The 24,834-nt window shown below is 55.3% G+C and overlaps 1 protein-coding gene across 1 annotated transcript in view; it reads right to left on the reverse strand.

Moving 5' to 3' along the window:
- Positions 1–20,444, reverse strand: part of ufc1 (ubiquitin-fold modifier conjugating enzyme 1) — a 135,869-nt gene extending 115,425 nt beyond the window's left edge. Inside the window, exon 1 of the mRNA XM_072488044.1 lies at positions 20,241–20,444. Within this exon, the coding sequence (XP_072344145.1) occupies positions 20,241–20,363 (123 nt within the window). The 5' untranslated portion in view covers positions 20,364–20,444. The remainder of the gene's footprint in view (positions 1–20,240) is intronic.
- Between the last annotated feature and the right edge of the window lie 4,390 nt (positions 20,445–24,834).

A 24,834-nucleotide genomic window follows, 5' to 3' on the forward strand; every position in this document is an offset into this window, starting at 1 on the left:
TAAATGAATACTTTGTATCAGTATTCACCAAAGAGAAGTAATTGGATGTTGAGTCTGGAGAAGGGGGTGTAGATAGCCTGGGTCACATTGAGATCCAAAAAGAAGAGGTATTGGGCGTCTTGAAAAATATTAAGGTGAATAAGTCCCCGGGGTCTGATGGGATCTACCCCAGAATACCGAAGGAGGCAAGAAAGGAAATTGCTGAGGCCTTGACAGAAATCTTTGGATCCTCACTGTCTTCAGGTGATGTCCCGGAGGACTGGAGAATGGACAATGTTGTTTGTTTGTTTAAGAAGGGTAGCAAGGATAATCCAGGGAACTACAGGCCAGTGAGCCTTATTTCAGTGGTAGGGAAATTACTGGAGAGAATTCTTTGAGACAGGATCTACTCCCATTTGGAAGCAAGTGGTCGTATTAGTGAGAGGCAGCATGGTTTTGTGAAAGGGAGGTCGTGTCTCAAAGAAGAACAAAGAAATGTACAGCACAGGAACAGGCCCTTCGGCCCTCCAAGCCCGTGCCGACCATACTGCCAGACTAAACTACAATCTTCTACACTTCCTGGGTCCGTATCCTTCTATTCCCATCCTATTCATATATTTGTCAAGATGCCCCTTAAATGTCCCTATCGTCCCTGCTTCCACTACCTCCTCCGGTAGTGAGTTCCAGGCACCCACTACCCTCTGCGTAAAAAACTTGCCTCGTACATCTACTCTAAACTTTGCCCCTCTCACCTTAAACCTATGCCCCCTAGTAATTGACCCCTCTACCCTGGGGAAAAGCCTCTGACTATCCACTCTGTCTATGCCCCTCATAATTTTGTATACCTCTATCAGGTCGCCCCTCAACCTCCTTCGTTCCAGTGAGAACAAACCGAGTTTATTCAATCGCTCCTCATAGCTTATGCCCTCCATACCAGGCAACATTCTGGTAAATCTCTTCTGCACCCTCTCTAAAGCCTCCACATCCTTCTGGTAGTGTGGCGACCAGAATTGAACACTATACTCCAAGTGTGGCCTAACTAAGGTTCTATACAGCTGCAACATGACTTGCCAATTCTTATACTCAATGCCCCGGCCAATGAAGGCAAGCATGCCGTATGCCTTCTTGACTACCTTCTCCACCTGTGTTGCCCCTTTCAATGACCTGTGGACCTGTACTCCTAGATCTCTTTGACTTTCAATACTCTTGAGGGTTCTACCATTCACTGTATATTCCCTACCTGCATTAGCCCTTCCAAAATGCATTACCTCACATTTGTCCGGATTAAACTCCATCTGCCATCTCTCCGCCCAAGTCTCCAGACAATCTAAATCCTGCTGTATCCTCAGACAGTCCTCATCGCTATCCGCAATTCCACCAACCTTTGTGTCGTCTGCAAACTTACTAATCAGACCAGTTACATTTTCCTCCAAATCATTTATATATACTACAAAGAGCAAAGGTCCCAGCACTGATCCCTGTGGAACACCACTGGTCACAGCCCTCCAATGAGAAAAGCATCCCTCCATTGCTACCCTCTGCCTTCTATGGCCTAGCCAGTTCTGTATCCACCTTGCCAGTTCACCCCTGATCCCGTGTGACTTCACCTTTTGTACTAGTCTACCATGAGGGACCTTGTCAAAGGCCTTACTGAAGTCCATATAGACAACATCTACTGCCCTACCTGCATCAATCATCTTAGTGACCTCCTCGAAAAACTCTATCAAGTTAGTGAGACACGACCTTCCCTTCACAAAACCGTGCTGCCTCTCACTAATACGTCCATTTGCTTCCAAATGGGAGTAGATCCTGTCTCGAAGAATTCTCTCCAGTAATTTCCCTACCACTGATGTAAGGCTCACCGGCCTGTAGTTCCCGGGATTATCCTTGCTACCCTTCTTAAACAGAGGAACAACATTGGCTATTCTCCAGTCCTCCGGGACATCCCCTGAAGACAGCGAGGATCAAAAGATTTCTGTCAAGGCCTCAGCAATTTCCTCTCCAGCCTCCTTCAGTATTCTGGGGTAGATCCCATCCGGCCCTGGGGACTTATCTACCTTAATATTTTTAAGACACCCAACACCTCGTCTTTTTGGATCACAATGTAACCCAGGCTATCTACACCCCCTCTCCAGACTCAACATCTACCAATTCCTTCTCTTTGGTGAATACTGATGCAAAGTATTCATTTAGTACCTCGCCCATTTCCTCTGGCTCCACACATAGATTCCCTTGCCTATCCTTCAGTGGGCCAACCCTTTCCCTGGCTACCCTCTTGCTTTTTATGTACGTGTAAAAAGCCTTGGGATTTTCCTTAACCCTATTTGCCAATGACTTTTCATGACCCCTTCTAGCCCTCCTGACTCCTTGCTTAAGTTCCTTCCTACTTTCCTTATATGCCACACAGGCTTCGTCTGTTCCCAGCCTTTTAGCCCTGACAAATGCCTCCTTTTTCTTTTTGACGAGGCCTACAATATCACTCGTCATCCAAGGTTCCCGAAAATTGCCGTATTTATCTTTCTTCCTCACAGGAACATGCCTGTCCTGTATTCCTTTCAACTGACACTTGAAAGCCTCCCACATGTCAGATGTTGATTTGCCCTCAAACATCCGCCCCCAATCTATGTTCTTCAGTTCCCGCCTAATATTGTTATAATTAGCCTTCCCCCAATTTAGCACATTCATCCTCGGACCACTCTTATCCTTGTCCACCAGTACTTTAAAACTTACTGAATTGTGGTCACTGTTACCGAAATGCTCCCCTACTGAAACATCTACCACCTGGCCGGGCTCATTCCCCAATACCAGGTCCAGTACCACCCCTTCCCTAGTTGGACTGTTTACATATTGTTTTAAGAAGCCCTCCTGGATGCTCCTTACAAACTCCGCCCCGTCTAAGCCCCTGGCACTAAGTGAGTCCCAAGCAATATTCGGGAAGTTGAAGTCTCCCATCACCACAACCCTGTTGTTTTTACTCTTTTCCAAAATCTGTCTACCTATCTGCTCCTCTATCTCCCGCTGGCTGTTGGGAGGCCTGTAGTATACCCCCAACATTGTGACTGCACCCTTCTTATTCCTGATCTCTACCCATATAGCCTCACTGCCCTCTGAGGTGTCCTCTCGCAGTATAGCTGTGATATTCTCCCGAACAAGTAGCTCAACTCCGCCTCCCCTTTTACATCCCCCTCTATCCCGCCTGAAACATCTAAATCCTGGAACGTTTAGCTGCCAATCCTGCCCTTCCCTCAACCAGGTCTCTGTAATGGCAACAACATCATAGTTCCAAGTAGTAATCCAAGCTCGAAGTTCATCTGCCTTACCCGTAATGCTCCTTGCATTAAAACATATGCACTTCAGGCCACCAGACCCGCTGTGTTCAGCAACTTCTCCCCGTCTGCTCTGCCTCAGAGCCACACTGTCCCTATTCCCTAGTTCTCCCTCAATGCTCTCACCTTCTGACCTATTGCTCCCGTGCCCACCCCCCTGCCATACTAGTTTAAACCCTCCCGTGTGACACTAGCAAACCTCGCGGCCAGGATATTTATGCCTCTCCGGTTTAGATGCAACCCGTCCATCTTATACAGGTCACACCTGCCCCGGAAGAGCTCCCAGTGGTCCAGAATACGGAAACCCTCCCTCCTACACCAGCTGTTTAGCCACGTGTTTGTCTGCTCTATCTTCCTATTTCTAGCCTCACTGGCACGTGGCACAGGGAGTAATCCCGAGATTACAACCCTCGAGGTCCTGTCTTTTAACTTTCTGCCTAGCTCCCTGAACTCCTGCTGCAGGACCTCATGCCCCTTCCTGCCTATGTCGTTAGTACCAATATGTACAACGACCTCTGCCTGTTTGCCCCCCCCTTCAGGATTCCCTCTACCCGTTTGGAGACATCCTGTACCCTGGCACCAGGGAGGCAACATACCATCCTGGAGTCTCTTTCACGTCCACAGAAGCGCCTATCTGTGCCCCTGACTATAGAGTCCCCTATTACTATTACTCTTCTGCGCTTTGACCCTCCCTTCTGAACATCAGAGCCAGCCGTGGTGCCACTGCTCTGGCTGCTGCTGTTTTCCCCTGATAGGCTATCCCCCCCGACAGTATCCAAAGGGGTATATCTGTTCGAGAGGGGGACAACCACAGGGGATTCCTGCACTGACTGCCTGCCCTTTCTGGTGGTCACCCATTTCTCTGCCTGCACCTTGGGTGTGACCACATTTACATAACTGCGATCTCTGACGCTTTCCGCCACCTGCATGCTCCTAAGTGCATCCAATTGCTGCTCCAACCGAACCATGCGGTCTGTGAGGAGCTGCAGTTGGGTGCACTTTCTGCTTCCAGCGTCCCGGATGGCTTCATCTGCAGAAAGTGCACCCAACTGCAGCTCCTCACAGACCTCATGGTTCGGTTGGAGCAGCAATTGGATGCACTTAGGAGCATGCAGGTGGCGGAAAGCGTCAGAGATCGCAGTTATGTAAATGTGGTCACACCCAAGGTGCAGGCAGAGAAATGGGTGACCACCAGAAAGGGCAGGCAGTCAGTGCAGGAATCCCCTGTGGTTGTCCCCCTCTCGAACAGATATACCCCTTTGGATACTGTCGGGGGGGATAGCCTATCAGGGGAAAACAGCAGCAGCCAGAGCAGTGGCACCACGGCTGGCTCTGATGTTCAGAAGGGAGGGTCAAAGCACAGAAGAGTAATAGTAATAGGGGACTCTATAGTCAGGGGCACAGATAGGCGCTTCTGTGGACGTGAAAGAGACTCCAGGATGGTATGTTGCCTCCCTGGTGCCAGGGTACAGGATGTCTCCGAACGGGTAGAGGGAATCCTGAAGGGGGGGGCAAACAGGCAGAGGTCGTTGTACATATTGGTACTAACGACATAGGCAGGAAGGGGCATGAGGTCCTGCAGCAGGAGTTCAGGGAGCTAGGCAGAAAGTTAAAAGACAGGACCTCGAGGGTTGTAATCTCGGGATTACTCCCTGTGCCACGTGCCAGTGAGGCTAGAAATAGGAAGATAGAGCAGACAAACACGTGGCTAAACAGCTGGTGTAGGAGGGAGGGTTTCCGTATTCTGGACCACTGGGAGCTCTTCCGGGGCAGGTGTGACCTGTATAAGATGGACGGGTTGCATCTAAACCGGAGAGGCATAAATATCCTGGCCGCGAGGTTTGCTAGTGTCACACGGGAGGGTTTAAACTAGTATGGCAGGGGGGTGGGCACGGGAGCAATAGGTCAGAAGGTGAGAGCATTGAGGGAGAACTAGGGAATAGGGACAGTGTGGCTCTGAGGCAGAGCAGACGGGGAGAAGTTGCTGAACACAGCGGGTCTGGTGGCCTGAAGTGCATATGTTTTAATGCAAGGAGCATTACGGGTAAGGCAGATGAACTTCGAGCTTGGATTACTACTTGGAGCTATGATGTTGTTGCCATTACAGAGACCTGGTTGAGGGAAGGGCAGGATTGGCAGCTAAACGTTCCAGGATTTAGATGTTTCAGGCGGGATAGAGGGGGATGTAAAAGGGGAGGCGGAGTTGCGCTACTTGTTCGGGAGAATATCACAGCTATACTGCGAGAGGACACCTCAGAGGGCAGTGAGGCTATATGGGTAGAGATCAGGAATAAGAAGGGTGCAGTCACAATGTTGGGGGTATACTACAGGCCTCCCAACAGCCAGCGGGAGATAGAGGAGCAGATAGGTAGACAGATTTTGGAAAAGAGTAAAAACAACAGGGTTGTGGTGATGGGAGACTTCAACTTCCCGAATATTGCTTGGGACTCACTTAGTGCCAGGGGCTTAGACGGGGCGGAGTTTGTAAGGAGCATCCAGGAGGGCTTCTTAAAACAATATGTAAACAGTCCAACTAGGGAAGGGGCAGTACTGGACCTGGTATTGGGGAATGAGCCCGGCCAGGTGGTAGATGTTTCAGTAGGGGAGCATTTCGGTAACAGTGACCACAATTCAGTAAGTTTTAAAGTACTGGTGGACAAGGATAAGAGTGGTCCGAGGATGAATGTGCTAAATTGGGGGAAGGCTAATTATAACAATATTAGGCGGGAACTGAAGAACATAGATTGGGGGCGGATGTTTGAGGGCAAATCAACATCTGACATGTGGGAGGCTTTCAAGTGTCAGTTGAAAGGAATACAGGACAGGCATGTTCCTGTGAGGAAGAAAGATAAATACGGCAATTTTCGGGAACCTTGGATGACGAGTGATATTGTAGGCCTCGTCAAAAAGAAAAAGGAGGCATTTGTCAGGGCTAAAAGGCTGGGAACAGACGAAGCCTGTGTGGCATATAAGGAAAGTAGGAAGGAACTTAAGCAAGGAGTCAGGAGGGCTAGAAGGGGTCATGAAAAGTCATTGGCAAATAGGGTTAAGGAAAATCCCAAGGCTTTTTACACGTACATAAAAAGCAAGAGGGTAGCCAGGGAAAGGGGTGGCCCACTGAAGGATAGGCAAGGGAATCTATGTGTGGAGCCAGAGGAAATGGGCGAGGTACTAAATGAATACTTTGCATCAGTATTCACCAAAGAGAAGGAATTGGTAGATGTTGAGTCTGGAGAAGGGGGTGTAGATAGCCTGGGTCACATTGTGATCCAAAAAGACGAGGTGTTGGGTGTCTTAAAAAATATTAAGGTAGATAAGTCCCCAGGGCCGGATGGGATCTACCCCAGAATACTGAAGGAGGCTGGAGAGGAAATTGCTGAGGCCTTGACAGAAATCTTTGGATCCTCGCTGTCTTCAGGGGATGTCCCGGAGGACTGGAGAATAGCCAATGTTGTTCCTCTGTTTAAGAAGGGTAGCAAGGATAATCCCGGGAACTACAGGCCGGTGAGCCTTACTTCAGTGGTAGGGAAATTACTGGAGAGAATTCTTCGAGACAGGATCTACTCCCATTTGGAAGCAAATGGACGTATTAGTGAGAGGCAGCACGGTTTTGTGAAGGGAAGGTCGTGTCTCACTAACTTGATAGAGTTTTTCGAGGAGGTCACTAAGATGATTGATGCAGGTAGGGCAGTAGATGTTGTCTATATGGACTTCAGTAAGGCCTTTGACAAGGTCCCTCATGGTAGACTAGTACAAAAGGTGAAGTCACACGGGATCAGGGGTGAACTGGCAAGGTGGATACAGAACTGGCTAGGCCATAGAAGGCAGAGGGTAGCAATGGAGGGATGCTTTTCTAATTGGAGGGCTGTGACCAGTGGTGTTCCACAGGGATCAGTGCTGGGACCTTTGCTCTTTGTAGTATATATAAATGATTTGGAGGAAAATGTAACTGGTCTGATTAGTAAGTTTGCAGACGACACAAAGGTTGGTGGAATTGCGGATAGCGATGAGGACTGTCTGAGGATACAGCAGGATTTAGATTGTCTGGAGACTTGGGCGGAGAGATGGCAGATGGAGTTTAATCTGGACAAATGTGAGGTAATGCATTTTGGAAGGGCTAATGCAGGTAGGGAATATACAGTGAATGGTAGAACCCTCAAGAGTATTGAAAGTCAAAGAGATCTAGGAGTACAGGTCCACAGGTCATTGAAAGGGGCAACACAGGTGGAGAAGGTAGTCAAGAAGGCATACGGCATGCTTGCCTTTATTGGCCGGGGCATTGAGTATAAGAATTGGCAAGTCATGTTGCAGCTGTATAGAACCTTAGTTAGGCCACACTTGGAGTATAGTGTTCAATTCTGGTCGCCACACTACCAGAAGGATGTGGAGGCTTTAGAGAGGGTGCAGAAGAGATTTACCAGAATGTTGCCTGGTATGGAGGGCATAAGCTATGAGGAGCGATTGAATAAACTCGGTTTGTTCTCACTGGAACGAAGGAGGTTGAGGGGCAACCTGATAGAGGTATACAAAATTATGAGGGGCATAGACAGAGTGGATAGTCAGAGGCTTTTCCCCAGGGTAGAGGGGTCAATTACTAGGGGGCATAGGTTTAAGATGAGAGGGGCAAAGTTTAGAGTAGATGTACGAGGCAAGTTTTTTACGCAGAGGGTAGTGGGTGCCTGGAACTCACTACCGGAGGAGGTAGTGGAAGCAGGGACGATAGGGACATTTAAGGGGCATCGTGACAAATATATGAATAGGATGGGAATAGAAGGATACGGACCCAGGAAGTGTAGAAGATTGTAGTTTAGTCGGGCAGTATGGTCGGCACGGGCTTGGAGGGCCGAAGGGCCTGTTCCTGTGCTGTACATTTCTTTGTTCTTTGTAAATTAGTTAGGCACGACCTGCCCTTTATGAACCCATGCTGCGTCTGTCCAATGGGACAATTTCCATCCAGATGCCTCGCTATTCTTCCTTGATGATAGATTCCAGCATCTTCCCTACTACCGAAGTTAAGCTCACTGGCCTATAATTACCCACTTTCTGCCTACCTCCTTTTTTAAACAGTGGTGTCACGTTTGCTAATTTCCAATCCGCCGGGACCACCCCAGAGTCTAGTGAATTTTGGTAAATTATCACTAGTGTATTTGCAATTTCCCTAGCCATCTCTTTTAGCACTCTGGGATGCATTCCATCAGGGCCAGGAGACTTGTCTACCTTTAGCCCCATTAGCTTGCCCATCACTACCTCCTTGGTGATATCAATCCTCTCAAGGTCCTCACCCGTCATAGCCTCATTTCCATCAGTCACTGGCATGTTATTTGTGTCTTCCACTGTGAAGACCGACCCAAAAAACCTGTTCAGTTCCTCAGCCATTTCCTCATCTCCCATTATTAAATCTCCCTTCTCATCCTCTAAAGGACCAATATTTACCTTAGCCACTCTTTTTTTGTTTTATGTATTTGTAGAAACTTTTACTATCTGTTTTTATATTCTGAGCAAGTTTACTCTCATAATCTATCTTACTCTTCTTTATAGCTTTTTTAGTAGCTTTCTGTTGCCCTCTAAAGATTTCCCAGTCCTCTAGTCTCCCACTGATCTTTGCTACTTTGTATGTTTTTTCCTTCAATTTGATACTCTCCCTTATTTCCTTAGATATCCACGGTCGATTTTCCCTCTTTTTACCGTCCTTCCTTTTTGTTGGTATAAACCTTTGCTGGGCACTGTGAAAAATCACTTGGAAGGTTCTCCACTGTTCCTCAACTGTTTCACCATAAAGTCTTTGCTCCCAGTCTACCTTAGCTAGTTCTTCTCTCATCCCATTGTAATCTCCTTTGTTTAAGCACAAAACACTAGTGCTTGATTTTACCTTCTCACTCTCCATCTGTATTTTAAATTCCACCATATTGTGATCGCTCCTTCCGAGAGGATCCCGAACTATGAGATCCTGAATCAATCCTGTCTCATTACACAGGACCAGATCTAGGACCGCTTGTTCCCTCGTAGGTTCCATTACATACTGTTCTAGGAAACTATCGCGGATACATTCTATAAACTCCTCCTCAAGGCTGCCTTGACCGACCTGGTTAAACCAATCAACATGTAGATTAAAATCCCCCACGATAACTGCTGTACCATTTCTACATGCATCTGTTATTTCTTTGTTTATTGCCTGCCCCACCATAATGTTACTATTTGGTGGCCTATAGATTACTCCTATCAGTGACTTTTTCGCCTTACTATTCCTGATTTCCACCCAAATGGATTCAACCTTATCCTCCATAGCACCGATGTCATCCCTTACTGTTGCCCGGATGTCATCCTTAAATAACAGAGCTACACCACCTCCCTTACCATCCACTCTGTCCTTCCGAAAAGTTTGATACCCTCGGATATTTAACTCCCAGTCGTGACCATCCTTTAACCATGTTTCAGTAATGGCCACTAAATCATAGTCATTCGCGATGATTTGCGCCATCAACTCATTTACCTTATTCCGAATACTACGAGCATTCAGGTAAAGTACACTTATGTTGGCTTTTTTTACCTCTGTTCTGAATCTTAACACCTCGATCAGTAACCTCTCCTAAGTTATATTTCCTCTTAACCTTTCTCCTAATTTTCCTTGTCGTCGAACCCACATCTTCCTGTAACAACCTGCCGCATCGCTTACCATTAATGTTTTCACTTCCCGTTTTATTTCTTTTAGTATTCCTGGTCCTATTCACTGAGCTCCCCTCAGTCACTGTACCTTGTACTGTCGCCCTTTTTGATTTTTGACTATGGCTTCTCTGCCTTACACTTTCCCCCTTACTGCCTTTTATTTCTGTCCCTGTTTTACTACCTTCCAACTTCCTGCATCGGTTCCCATCCCCCTGCCACATTAGTTTAAACTCTCCCCAACAGCTCTAGCAAACACCCCCCCTAGGACATCGGTTCCAGTCCTGCCCAGGTGCAGACCGTCCGGTTTGTACTGGTCCCACCTCCCCCAGAATCGGTTCCAATGTCCCAGGATTGAACCTCGAGGTCCCTCTGCTCCTGTACTCCCCTCAAAGTTGACCATTGAGCCTACATTATCTCCCCATGTTTCTTCTACCAAAATGCAGCATCTCATATTTCACAGCATTGGAAGTTAATCTGCCTGATGTCTGCCTATTTGAGCAACTTGTCAATGTCTCTCTGAATTTGCATAGCGTCATCCTCACATTTCACTATTCTTCCTCATTTAGTATCATCTGCAAATTCAGGGACTTTGCCCTCAACACCCACTTCTAAATCATTTATATAAATCAGAAAAAGCAAGGATTCCATCACCGAGCCCTGGGGAACACCACTTTCATCTTGTCTCCAATCTGAAAATGCCCATCTATATCCACGCTCTGTTTCCTATCTCTTAGTCAACTTATAATCCATGCTGCCAAGGACCCATCAATCCAAAATATTTTTAATTTATTAACCAACCTGCCATGTGGCACTGTATCAAATGCTTTCTGAAATTCCAAATATACATCAATCGCACTACCTTCATCCACTGTCAGAGTCACCTCGTCAAAGAACTCAATTAAATTTGTCAGACATGACCTGCCCTTGAAAAAGCAATGTTTGTCTCCAAGTGTATATTTATCTCATCCCGTATTATGGCCTCCATCAGTTTTCCCATGATTGATGTCAAGCTGACAGGTCTACAGTTGCCTGGGTTATCTTTTGCCCCTTTCTTAGACAACAGCATCACATTTGCAAATCTCCAGTCCCCTGATGCACAATCAATCACCTCAGAAACGAGATTGCAGACAATTGAAGGCTTTAATGCGCTAGATGTTTCCCCCAGCAGCGCAGGTACAGAAGGAAGCTGCTGGGGCAGCACCAGCTCTTATACCCTGCCTTGCAAGGTGGAGCTAACATGCAAGCTTATCCAATGGAACAAGTACATTCTCCACAAATGGTATTCCGGCATTACTAGGTACAGTAATCCTCCTAACACAGACTACCACATTCACCCCCTGTTAAAAAAAAGAGTCCGGCGGGGGTGGCGGCTTCGTACTACAATGTGGTAGAAGTTATAGTTATGAAGGTACCGTAATGCCTCCGTACAGCGTTTTGGCTCATTACAACAGTAATGTACATTTCAAAAGGAAGCAATTAGTCGATCGGGGGCCTTCGTCGTCCTCTGCGATCGTCGTAGCTTTGGTGGTGATGTCGTTGGGAGGTTCAGGCGTCTGTGACTCCGGGAGCGTGGTTTTGGCTTCTGCGGCGGCTTCATCACCCCTAGACGTGGCTGGCGGAATGGCCGACTGGCCTGGGAAGGGGGCAGCTGTGGGGTACGCCGGTGGGCAGGGCCTAGACGGGCCGGTGGAAGAACCAATCCACCTGGGAAGGGGGTGGCTGTGGGGTGCGCCGGTGGGAGGGAGGGTGGTGCTGGTGGCGGGGGGGGGGGGGATCCAGCGGGTGCCAGGTCCCGTAGGGAGACCGTATCCTGTCGGCCATCGGGTACGCCACGTAGGCGTACTGAGGGTTAGCGTGGAGGAGATGGACCCTCTCGACCAATGGGTCCGATTTGTGCGCCCGCACGTGTTTTTGGAGCAGGACGGGTCCAGGAGCTGCCAGCCAGGTCGTGAGCGAGGTCCCAGAGGAGGACTTCCTGGAGAAGACAAGGAGACGTTCGTGAGGTGTTTGGTTGGTCGTGGTACACAGCAGTGACCGGATGGAGTGGAGGGCATCCGGGAGGACTTCCTGCCAGCGGGAGACTGGGAGATTCCTGCACCGCAGGGCCAGTAGAACGGTCTTCCAGACCATTTCGTTCTCCCTCTCTACCTGTCCGTTACCCCGGGAGTTGTAACTGGTCGTCCTGCTCGAGGCAATGCCCTCGCTGAGCAGGAATTGACGCAGTTCGTCGCTCATAAAGGAGGACCCCCTATCACTGTGTATGTAGGCGGGGAAACCGAACAGCGTAAAGATACCATGGAGGGCTTTTCTGAAGGTGGTTGCGGTCATGTCGGGGCAGGGGATGGCGAAAGGGAATCGGGAGTATTCATCAATCACGTTCAGGAAGTACGTGTTGCGGTCGGTGGAGGGGGCCTTTGAAGTCCATATTGAGGCGTTCAAAGGGACGGGAAGCCTTTATCAGGTGCACTTTCTCTGGCCTGTAGAAGTGCGGCTTGCACTCCGCGCATATTTGGCAATTCCTGGTGGCTGTCCTGACCTCCTTGATGGAGTAGGGCAGGTTGCGGGTCTTGATGAAGTGGGAAAATCGAGTGACCCCCGGGTAGCAGAGGTCCTCGTGGAGGGCTCGGAGGCGGTCCACTTGTGCGTTGGCACATGTGCCGCGGTATAGGGCATCAGGAGGCTTGTTTAGCTTCCCGGGACGATACAAGATCTCATAGTTGTAGGTGGAGAGTTCGATCCTCCACCGTAGGACCTTGTCGTTTTTTATCTTGCCCCGCCGTGCATTATCGAACATAAAAGCAACTGACCGTTGGTTAGTGAGGAGAGTGAATCTCCTGCCGGCCAGGTAATGCCTCTAATGTCGCACAGCTTCTACTATGGCCTGGGCCTCCTTTTCGACTGAGGAATGGCGGATGTCGGAGGCGTGGAGGGTGAGAAGGCGGCCACGGGTCTGCCCGTTTGGTTGAGGGTGGCTGCCAGAGCTACGTCGGACGCGTCGCTCTTGACCTGGAAAGGGAGGGACTCGTCGATGGCGTGCATCGTGGCCTTTGCAATGTCTGCTTTGATGCGGCTGACGGCCTGGCGGGCCTCTATCGACAGGGGAAAAACTGTGGATTGGATCAGTGGACGGGCCTTGTCCGCATAGTTGGGGACCCACTGGGCATAGTAAGAAAAAAAGCCTAGGCAGCGCTTCAGGGCCTTGGAGCAGTGAGGGATGGGGAACTCCATAAGGGGGCGCATGCGTTCAGGTCGGGGCCTATCAGTCCATTACGCACTACGTAGCCGAGGATGGCTAGGCGGTTGGTGCTAAGCACGCATTTATCCCTGTTATACGTTAGGTTAAGGATTTTTGCAGTTTGGAGGAATTTCCGGAGGTTGGTGTCGTGGTCCTGCTGGTCGTGGCCGCAGATGGTGACATTATCGAGGTACGGGAATGTGGTACCGGTCAACCATTCGGTCCATCTCTCGCTGGAAGACCGAGACCCCGTTAGTGACACCGAAGGGAACCCTTAAGTGGTAGAGCCGCCCATCTGCTTCGAAGGCAGTGTATTTGCGGTCACTAGTGGGGATGGGGAGCTGGTGGTAGGCGGACTTAAGATCCACCGTGGAGAAGACCTTGTAATGTACGATCCTGTTGACCAGGTCGGAAAGGCGGGGGAGAGGGTACGCGTCGAGCTGCGTAAACCTGTTGATGGTCTGACTAGTCGATGACCATCCTATGCTTCTCCCCGGTCTTTACCACCATTACTTGAGCTCTCCAGGGGCTGTTGCTAGCCTCAATGACACCTTCCTTCAGTAACCGTTGGACATCTGACCTAATAAAAATCTGGTTCTGGGCACGATACCGCCTGCTCCTGGTGGCGACGGGTTTGCAATCCGGGGTGAGGTTCGCAAACAGGGAGGGCGGATTGACCTTAAGGGTCGCGAGGCTGTAGACAGTGAGGGGGGTATAGTGCCGCCGAATTTGAAAGTTAAGACTTTGGAGGTTACACTGAAAATCCAATCCTAGGAGAGTGGCCGCGCAGAGGTGGGAAAGGAGGTAGAGTCTGTAGTTTTTGAACTCCCTTCCTTGGACTGTGAGGTTAGCTATACAAAACCCCTTGATCTCTACTGAGTGAGATCCGGAGTCCAGGGAGATTTTTTGATTAACGGGGTGGACGGGGAAAGAACAGTGTCTTACCGTGTCGGGGTGTATGAAGCTCTCCGTGCTCCCAGAGTTGATTAGGCAGGACGTTTCATATCCGTTGATCAGCACTGCAGTCAATAGTGTTCGGGGCCCAGACTGGTCCAGGGTCACCGAGACTACTCGTGGCAGCAGTTGAATATTCTCTTCGGGTGGTGAGTGGTCAGCCGAGCAGGGGTCCTGGGGGCCCATTCAAGATGGCGGCGCCCATTGGTCGCACATGGCCGGGGGTGCACAAAATGGCAGCACCCATCCATCGCAGGTGGCGTCCACGGTACAAAATGGCGGCGCCCGGAGACCGTGGAGAGGGTTGTGGCGGCGGTCCGCATTCACCACCGGAGACCGCAGCGACCGCCAGGGGCCTGGCATACCGCCACGAAGTGGCCTTTTTTACCGCATCCCTTGCAGGTGGATGCGCGGGCTGGACAGCGCTGTCGGGGGGGGGGGGGGGGGGGGGGGTGCTTGGTCTGCCTGCAAAAATAGCGGCGGTGCCCCCCGGGGTTGCCAGGCCACCTTGCAGCACAAGCTTGTGGGGGGATGGGAGATGTCTCGGGATCGGCCGCGGGGGGGTTCCACGCTGCCCACAGGGCTGCCGCGCGGTCGGGGACGTAAGCGCGGGCATTTCGGGAGGCCACGCCCAGGGAGCTGGCAAGGGCCCATGCCTCGAGGCCTAGGGTGTCTTTCTCCAGCAATCGCTGGCGGATTTGGGAGGACAGCATACCTGCACCGAAAGCGTCCCGGATCAAAAGTTCTGGGTGGTCGCTCGCCGAAACTTGCCGCAGTTTTTCCCCAACACCAGGAGCGCACGGTAGAATTCTTCCAGCAATTCCCCAGGGATCTGTCGTCTCGTCCCTCGCAGATGTCGAGCGTAGATCTGGTTTACCGGGCAAATATAATGTCCTTTCTGCAGCTCCATTGCGGCATCGAAGTCGTCCGCGTCCTCGATGAGGGTGTAAATTTCTGGGCTCACCCTCGAGTGCAGGATTTGCAGTTTCTGTTCTCCCGTTGATGTGTTTTCGGCCGTTCCAAGGTATCCGTTAAAACACGCCAGCCAGTGCTTGAAGGTTGCCGCTGAGTTGGCCGCTTGGGTTGCAGACACTCCGGCTTGATTCTGAGCTCCATTCTTTTAAATCTAGCATATTAAATTGATGCACAATCAATAACCTCAGAAATGAGATTGGAGACAATTGAAGGCTTTAATACGCTAGATGTTTCCCCCAGAAGGAAGCTGCTGGGGCAGCACGGGCTCTTATACCCCACCTTGCATGGCGGAGCTAACGTGCAAGCTTATCCAATGGAACAAGTACATTATCCACCAATGGTATTCCGGCATTAATAGGTACCGTAATCCTCCTAATACAAACTACCACATCCCCAGGACTAATCCTATGTTTAGAGAAGCCTGGAAAATTTCTGTTAACAGCTCCACAATATGCTTCCTTACCTCTCTAAGCAAACTAGTGAATCTGTGGAACTCTTTTCTGCAGAAGGCTGTGGAGGCCAAATCACTGAGTATCTTAAAGACAGAGATAGATGGGTTCTTGATGAATAAGGGGATCAGTGGTTATGGGGAGAAGGCAGGAGAATGAGGATGAGAAAAATATCAGCCATGATTGAATGGCGGAGCAGACTCAATGGGCCAAGTGGCCTAATTCTGCTCCTATGTCTTATGCGTCCCATCTGGGCCTGGCGACTTCTCTACCTTATGGTGTAAGAATGGTACAGACTTCAGGGTAGTAGACAGGTGAAATGAGCAGAATAACTGCTGCTGAAATTTCACATGAGCTTTGGTTGGAAGAATGAGGCGGCGACAGTAACATTCGAAAGTGGGGTTGGAAAGGTGGAGGAACGGGTGGAGCAACTGGTGGAGCGGGGAACGGCTGGAGCAGGGGCCAGGAAGCCGGGGGTGGAGCGGGGGCCAGGAGGCCGGGGGTGGAGCGGGGGCCAGGAGTGGAGCGGGGGCCAGGAGGCCGGGGGTGGAGCGGGGGCCAGGAGGCCGGGGGTGGAGCGTGGGCCAGGAGGCCGGGGGTGGAGCGGGGGCCAGGAGGCCGGGGGTGGAGCGGGGGCCAGGAGGCCGGGGGTGGAGCGGGGGCCAGGAGGCCGGGGGTGGGGCGGGGGCCAGGAGGCCGGGGGTGGGGCGGGGGCCAGGAGGCCGGGGGTGGGGCGGGGGCCAGGAGGCCGGGGGTGGGGCGGGGGCCAGGAGGCCGGGGGTGGGGCGGGGGCCGGGGGTGGAGCGGGGGCCAGGAGGCCGGGGGTGGGGCGGGGGCCAGGAGGCCGGGGGTGGGGCGGGGGCCAGGAGGCCGGGGGTGGGGCGGGGGCCAGGAGGCCGGGGGTGGGGCGGGGGCCAGGAGGCCGGGGGTGGGGCGGGGGCCAGGAGGCCGGGGGTGGGGCGGGGGCCAGGAGGCCGGGGGTGGGGCGGGGGCCAGGAGGCCGGGGGTGGGGCGGGGGCCAGGAGGCCGGGGGTGGGGCGGGGGCCAGGAGGCCGGGGGTGGGGCGGGGGCCAGGAGGCCGGGGGTGGGGCGGGGGCCAGGAGGCCGGGGGTGGGGCGGGGGCCAGGAGGCCGGGGGTGGGGCGGGGGCCAGGAGGCCGGGGGTGGGGCGGGGGCCAGGAGGCCGGGGGTGGGGCGGGGGCCAGGAGGCCGGGGGTGGGGCGGGGGCCAGGAGGCCGGGGGTGGGGCGGGGGCCAGGAGGCCGGGGGTGGGGCGGGGGCCAGGAGGCCGGGGGTGGAGCGGGGGCCAGGAGGCCGGGGGTGGAGCGGGGGCCAGGAGGCCGGGGGTGGAGCGGGGGCCAGGAGGCCGGGGGTGGGGCGGGGGCCAGGAGGCCGGGGGTGGGGCGGGGGCCAGGAGGCCGGGGGTGGGGCGGGGGCCAGGAGGCCGGGGGCCAGGAGGCCGGGGGTGGGGCGGGGGCCAGGAGGCCGGGGGTGGGGCGGGGGCCAGGAGGCCGGGGGTGGGGCGGGGGCCAGGAGGCCGGGGGTGGGGCGGGGGCCAGGAGGCCGGGGGTGGGGCGGGGGCCAGGAGGCCGGGGGTGGGGCGGGGGCCAGGAGGCCGGGTGTGGGGCGGGGGCCAGGAGGCCGGGGGTGGGGCGGGGGCCAGGAGGCCGGGGGTGGGGCGGGGGCCGGGGGTGGGGCGGGGGCCAGGAGGCCGGGGGTGGAGCGGGGGCCAGGAGGCCGGGGGTGGAGCGGGGGCCAGGAGTGGGGCGGGGGCCAGGAGGCCGGGGGTGGGGCGGGGGCCAGGAGGCCGGGGGTGGGGCGGGGGCCAGGAGGCCGGGGGTGGAGCGGGGGCCAGGAGGCCGGGGGTGGGGCGGGGGCCAGGAGGCCGGGGGTGGGGCGGGGGCCGGGGGTGGGGCGGGGGCCAGGAGGCCGGGGGTGGGGCGGGGGCCAGGAGGCCGGGGGTGGGGCGGGGGCCAGGAGGCCGGGGGTGGGGCGGGGGCCAGGAGGCCGGGGGTGGGGCGGGGGCCAGGAGGCCGGGGGTGGGGCGGGGGCCAGGAGGCCGGGGGTGGGGCGGGGGCCAGGAGGCCGGGGGTGGGGCGGGGGCCAGGGGGCCGGGGGTGGGGCGGGGGCCGGGGGTGGGGCGGGGGCCGGGGGTGGGGCGGGGGCCAGGAGGCCGGGGGTGGAGCGGGGGCCGGAGCGGGGGCCAGGAGTGGAGCGGGGGCCGGGGGTGGAGCGGGGGCCAGGAGGACGGGGGTGGGGCGGGGGCCAGGAGGACGGGGGTGGGGCGGGGGCCAGGAGGACGGGGGTGGGGCGGGGGCCAGGAGGACGGGGGTGGGGCGGGGGCCAGGAGGACGGGGGTGGGGCGGGGGCCAGGAGGACGGGGGTGGGGCGGGGGCCAGGAGGACGGGGGTGGGGCGGGGGCCAGGAGGACGGGGGTGGGGCGGGGGCCAGGAGGACGGGGGTGGGGTGGGGCGGGGGCCAGGAGGACGGGGGTGGGGTGGGGCGGGGGCCAGGAGGCCGGGGGTGGGGTGGGGCGGGGGCCAGGAGGCCGGGGGTGGGGTGGGGCGGGGGCCAGGAGGCCGGGGGTGGGGTGGGGCGGGGGCCAGGAGGCCGGGGGTGGGGTGGGGCGGGGGCCAGGAGGCCGGGGGTGGAGCGGGGGCCGGGGGTGGAGCGGGGGCCAGGAGGCCGGGGGTGGAGCGGGGGGTGGAGCGGGGGGTGGAGCGGGGGGTGGAGCGGGGGCCGGAGCGGGGGCCAGGAGGCCGGGGGTGGAGCGGGGGCAGGGGGGGGGGTGGAGCGGGGGCAGGGGGGGGGGTGGAGCGGGGGCAGGGGGGGGTGGTGGGGCGGGGGCCAGGAGGCCGGGGGTGGAGCGGGGGCCGGGGGTGGAGCGGGGGCCAGGAGGCCGGGGGTGGAGCGGGGGGTGGAGCGGGGGCCGGAGCGGGGGCCGGAGCGGGGGCCAGGAGGCCGGGGGTGGAGCGGGGGCAGGGGGGGGGGTGGAGCGGGGGCGGGGGGGGGGGTGGAGCGGGGGCAGGGGGGGGGGTGGAGCGGGGGCAGGGGGGGGGGTGGAGCGGGGGCAGGGGGGGGGGGTGGAGCGGGGGCAGGGGGGGGGGGTGGAGCGGGGGCAGGGGGGGGGTGGAGCGGGGGCAGGGGGGGGGGGTGGAGCGGGGGCGGGGGGGGGGGTGGAGCGGGGGCAGGGGGGGGGGGTGGAGCGGGGGCAGGGGGGGGGGTGGAGCGGGGGCAGGGGGGGGGTGGAGCGGGGGCAGGGGGGGGGTAGAGCGGGGGCAGGGGGGGGTGGAGCGGGGGCAGGGGGGGGGGTGGAGCGGGGGCAGGGGGGGGGGTGGAGCGGGGGCAGGGGGGGGGGTGGAGCGGGGGCAGGGGGGGGTGGAGCGGGGGCAGGGGGGGGGTGGAGCGGGGGCGGGGGGGGGTGGAGCGGGGGCAGGGGGGGGTGGAGCGGGGGCAGGGGGGGGGTGGAGCGGGGGCAGGGGGGGGGTGGAGCGGGGGCGGGGGGGGGTGGAGCGGGGGCAGGGGGGGGGGGTGGAGCGGGGGCAGGGGGGGGGTGGAGCGGGGGCGGGGGGGGGGTGGAGCGGGGGCGGGGGGGGGGGTGGAGCGGGGGCAGGGGGGGGGGGTGGAGCGGGGGCAGGGGGGGGGTGGAGCGGGGGCGGGGGGGGGGTGGAGCGGGGGCGGGTGGAGCGGGGGCAGGGGGGGGGTGGAGCGGGGGCAGGGGGGGGGTGGAGCGGGGGCAGGGGGGGGGTGGAGCGGGGGCAGGGGGGGGGTGGAGCGGGGGCAGGGGGGGGGTAGAGCGGGGGCAGGGGGGGGTGGAGCGGGGGCAGGGGGGGGGGTGGAGCGGGGGCAGGGGGGGGGGTGGAGCGGGGGCAGGGGGGGGTGGAGCGGGGGCAGGGGGGGGTGGAGCGGGGGCAGGGGGGGGTGGAGCGGGGGCGGGGGGGGGGTGGAGCGGGGGCGGGGGGGGGTGGAGCGGGGGCGGGGGGGGGTGGAGCGGGGGCAGGGGGGGGTGGAGCGGGGGCAGGGGGGGGGTGGAGCGGGGGCGGGGGGGGGGTGGAGCGGGGGCAGGGGGGGGGGGTGGAGCGGGGGCGGGGGGGGGGTGGAGCGGGGGCAGGGGGGGGGGTGGAGCGGGGGCAGGGGGGGGGGGTGGAGCGGGGGCAGGGGGGGGGGTGGAGCGGGGGCAGGGGGGGGGGTGGAGCGGGGGCAGGGGGGGGGGTGGAGCGGGGGCAGGGGGGGGGGGGAGATCTGGCAGTGAGATCCAGACTCGGAAGGTTGGCCCTGTTCTCTCTCCACAGATACTGTCAGACTGGCTGAGATTATCCAGCACTTGCTGTTTTTCTCCCCTCCCCCCTCTATTTTCATTCAACATGATTTATATCTGGTAAAATTAAATGTTCAAAGAAAATTACAAAAAATTCCAATCTTTTGTAATGTGCTCATTGTTCTTTGCACAGAAATTGGGAACGCCAGGCCTATCCGGGAGAGTTGACAGCCCCTGGTCTAAGTAGAGTCAGCTCCCCGATATATTCGACGGTGACAACCAGCCGGCTCCACCAGACGAGCTGAAGAGGAAATCGTTCCGGCGAACGCCTTTCACTGTGACACCCGGTTCCAGTCGCCCCGCTCCAGGTAACCGTGGGGGTATGGTGCGGGTCAGACATTACCTTGATCAGCGCCTGGTACTCCTCCTTGAGCCGCTCTCGCCAGCGCTCGCCGCCTCGCGGGCCAGCATTGGCTCGCAGCAGCGGGATTCCGCTCAGAATGCGGCGGGTGGCCTCATCCGACATCTTCCCCCCCCGTCAGTCAAGCAGGGCTGAGATAGGTTTGCAGACACGGGGAAAGGGGGCGAGGCGGTACTGCGCAGACGCGGGGATGTGAGAGCAATGCGCAGGCGCATGTAGGATGTCGTACTACGCAGGCGCGAGGTTTGGATAGCGGATGTGGCCTTCCAGGTGGATTGTGGGAAATGTATTTCTCAGTGCTCTGTCTTTCCAAATACAGTCTCAACGTACAGGGAGATGGGGCACACACATAATAACCTTGGATGGCTAGGACACCAGTCCCATCCCGAATTGTCCTTGAGGAGGTGTAGGGCTGCCTTCTTGACCCACTGCAGTCCATGTGGTGGAAGTACAGCCACAGGCTATGAGGGAGAGAGTTCCAGGATTTTCACCCACCGAAGGAACATAGAACATACAGTGCAGAAGGAGGCCATTCGGCCCATCGAGTCTGCACCGACCACCTAACTTCCACCCTATCCCCATAACCCAATAACCCCTCCTAACCTTTTTGGTCACTAAGGGCAATTTATCATTGCCAATCCACCTAAACTGCACGTCTTTGGACTGTGGGAGAAAACCGGAGCACCCAGAGAAAACCCACGCAGACACAGGGAGAATGTGCAGACAGTGACCCAGCGGGAAATCAAACCTGGGACCCTGGGGCTGTGACGCCACAGTGATATCAACTTGTGCTATCGTGCTGCCCAAACGATGACATATTTCCAAGTTGGCATGATGAGGGACTTTCCGGATGGTGGGGTTCCCAGGTATCTGCTGCCCTTGTCCTTCTAGATGGTAATGGCCATGGGTTTGGAAGGTCACAGATCAACCATTATCCGATTGAAGGATGGAGGGGTTAAGTTATTTCCTGTCCGTTAATATTCCGTCAGAGGAGGCTTGGTATTGCAGGATTTTTGATTTTTTTTAAATTTGATTTTATTGTCACACATACCGAAGTACAGTGAAAAGTATTTTTCACTGGACAGAAGGAGGCCATTCAATCCATCTTGCTCGTGCAAAAGATTCCCCCGCTTTTAAGCATGTATTCAATTCACTCTTGAAAATTATTGGATCTACGTCCCCTCCCTATTCCAGATTAGAGGATGTTGTAGATATGCCGGCGTTAGTCTGGGGTGGGCACAGTTTGAGGTCTTACAACACCAGGTTAAAGTCCAACAAGTTGGAGAGGATCTCCAACAAGATCGCGCATATAGACACTGACATTCACCTGATGAAGGAGCTGCGCTCCGAAAGCTAGTGATTCGAAACAAGACTGATGGACTTAGAACATAGAACGATACAGCGCAGTACAGGCCCTTCGGCCCGCGAAGTTGCACCGAAACAAAAGCCATCTAACCTACACTATGCCATTATCATCCATATGTTTATCCAATAAACTTTAAAATGCCCTCAATGTTGGCGAGTTCACTACTGTTGCAGGTAGGGCATTGCACGGCCTCACCACTCTTTGCGTAAAGAACCTACCTCTGTCCTATATCTATTACCCCTCAGTTTAAAGCTATGTCCCCTCGTGCTAGCCATTTCCATCCGCGGGAGAAGGCTCTCACTGTCCACCCTGTCTAACCCCCTGATCATTTTGTATGCCTCTATTAAGTCTCCTCATAACCTTCTTCTCTCTAACGAAAACAACCTCAAGTCCATCAGCCTTTCCTCATAAGATTTTCCCTCCATACCAGGCAACATCCTGGTAAATCTCCTCTGCACCCGCTCCAAAGCTTCCACATCCTTCCTATAATGCGGTGACCAGAACTGAACGCAATACTCCAAATGCGGCCGTACCAGAGTTTTGTACAGCTGCAACATGACCTCATGACTCCGGAACTCAATCTCTCTACCAATAAAGGCCAACACTCCATAGGCCTTCTTCACAACCCTATCAACCTGGGTGGCAACTTTCAGGGATCTATGTACATGGACACCTAGATCCCTCTGCTCATCCACACTTCAAAGAACTTTACCATTAGCCAAATATTCTGCATTCCTGTTATTCCTTCCAAAGTGAATCACCTCACACTTCTCTACATTAAACTCCATTTGCCACCTCTCAGTCCAGCTCTACAGCTTATCTATGTCCCTCTGTAACCTGCTACATCCTTGCGCACTGTCGACAACACCACCGACTTTAGTGTTGTCTGCAAATTTACTCACCCACCCTTCTGCGCCCTCCTCTAGGTCGTTGATAAAAATGACAAACAGCAACGGCCCCAGAACAGATCCTTGTGGTACGCCACTTGTAACTGAACTCCATTCTGAACATTTCCCATCAACCACCACCCTCTGTCTTCTTTCAGCTAGCCAATTTCTGATCCACATCTCTAAATCACCCTCAATCCCCAGCCTCCGTATTTTCTGCAATAGCCTACAGTGGGGAACCTTATCAAACGCTTTACTGAAATCCATATACACCACATCAACTGCTCTACCCTCGTCTACCTGTTCAGTCACCTTCTCAAAGAACTCGATAAGGTTTGTGAGGCATGACCTACCCTTCACAAAGCCATGCTGACTATCCCTGATCATATTATTCCTATCTCGATGATTATAAATCTTGTCTCTTATAATCCCCTCCAAGACTTTACCCACAACAGACTTCTAACCTGATGTTGTAAGACTTCTTACAGATTAGAAGAATGGGAGAAGAATTTGCAGCACCTCTCTGCTCATTTTGACAATTAACTAAAATCCGTGGCCTCTGGTCACCAGCACTCATGCAGTGAAACAGTTTCTGGATTTACACTCTCAAAACCCCTCTGAAATCTCTGCTTAATATCTCCGTTTGAAGGAGGACAATCTCGGCTTCTCTCACCTCTCGCAAAACTGAAGTCCTTCCACCCCTTATTGCAAGAAGAGTTATTGGAAGTACAGGAGTGAGGACATTATGCTGCAGCTTCATAGGGTTGATGTGATCACACCTGAAGTACAGTCTGAAATTTCTCTCTCCAAATATAACTGTATTGTACAAAAGTAAGGAAGGATATGGGTGGCTGTTATAACCTGCCAGATTATTATTGGCTGGGAACTAATGACAATATATTTTAGTTTATTGGCAACTCAACAACACAGCAACATGCAGAAACAGCATAGTAAAGAAAGAACAAGTAACATGCCAAAAAGAACAGAACTGCCAAAAACAGTTACAAGATACAAAAACCACCAGCACACACACACACAACCACCCCCTATCCCCAATGGCAGCCCCACATGGGTGGAAAAGGCACCCAAACGAGTAACGGAAAAGGGCAACCGATTCAGGACATGGCAGAAGAGAGAGGGAACTCCCTCCTCAGAACTGTTGTAACCTGCCCAGCTGGCTGGGGGCTATTAGTAAGTAGTGCAGTGTAACAACATTATCAGAACAGCGTAACAGAACAATCACTAAAGGTTGATTCAAATGCAATAAAGCAGTGTCCAACTTGAAACTCACTGACTCCCGGTTCAGTTTGAAAAGTTCACCAACAATCCAGAAAGTGGCCATTTGGAGCTTTGGCAATATCCGGGGAGTACCCCAGATATTCTCTCCAAAGAAAAGTCAGTAAAGGGTGTCAGAATCCCGAAGTCATAGAATTTACAGTGCAGAAGGAGGCCATTCGGCCCATCGAGTCTGCACCGGCTCTCGGAAAGAGCACCCTACCCAATGGCAACACCTCCCCCCTATCCCCATAACCCAGTAACCCCACCCAACACTAAGGGCAATTTTAGACACTAAGGGCAATTTATCATGGCCAATCCACCTAACCTGCACATCTTTGGACTGTGGGAGGAAACCGGAGCACCCGGAGGAAACCCACGCACACACGGGGAGGACGTGCAGACTCCGCACAGACAGTGACCCAAGCCGGAATCGAACCTGGGACCCTGGAGCTGTGAAGCAATTGTGCTATCCACAATGCTACCGTGCTGCCCGGTTCCATGCTGTCCCACATCAACATTCCAAGGGGCCTAACCCAGGAGCCACCCACCCCTTGCCCCTCCCTCCCCACCGCTTTACTGTTGTTCTCTCTGACAGGGGTTGGGTCTGGATACTCAGCAACAGTCCCACCGCGGGGATAGCGACGTCTCCCAGGAGCAGCTGCAGCTCGCTATTACCCCTCACCACGAGCTGCAGGTGGCAGGGCGCGATCCGCACTTTGTGATTCTCGGACACCGGGTATTCCAGTACAGCCACCAAGTAAATCACCACCCCAGCCCCAAGTCTCTCTGCATGGTTACTCCTCTTGAACAGCCTATTCACTCAGCTGACCGGGAACTGCAAACCTGACCTGGAGGAGTGAGAGTTCCGTCCGTCCCCGGTCTGCCATTTCCAGCAACAAATCCGCTCCAGCTTCCCCTCCTCCTCTCCTCTCTCATCATAGAATTCACAGTGCCGAAGGAGGCCATTCAGCCCATCGAGTCTGCAACGGCCCACTTAATTCGCCCACATCCACCCTGTCCACCCAGCACTAAGGGCAATTTTGAA

This window comes from Scyliorhinus torazame, chromosome 22, assembly GCF_047496885.1.
Source record: "Scyliorhinus torazame isolate Kashiwa2021f chromosome 22, sScyTor2.1, whole genome shotgun sequence".
NCBI classification, from domain to species: domain Eukaryota; kingdom Metazoa; phylum Chordata; class Chondrichthyes; order Carcharhiniformes; family Scyliorhinidae; genus Scyliorhinus; species Scyliorhinus torazame.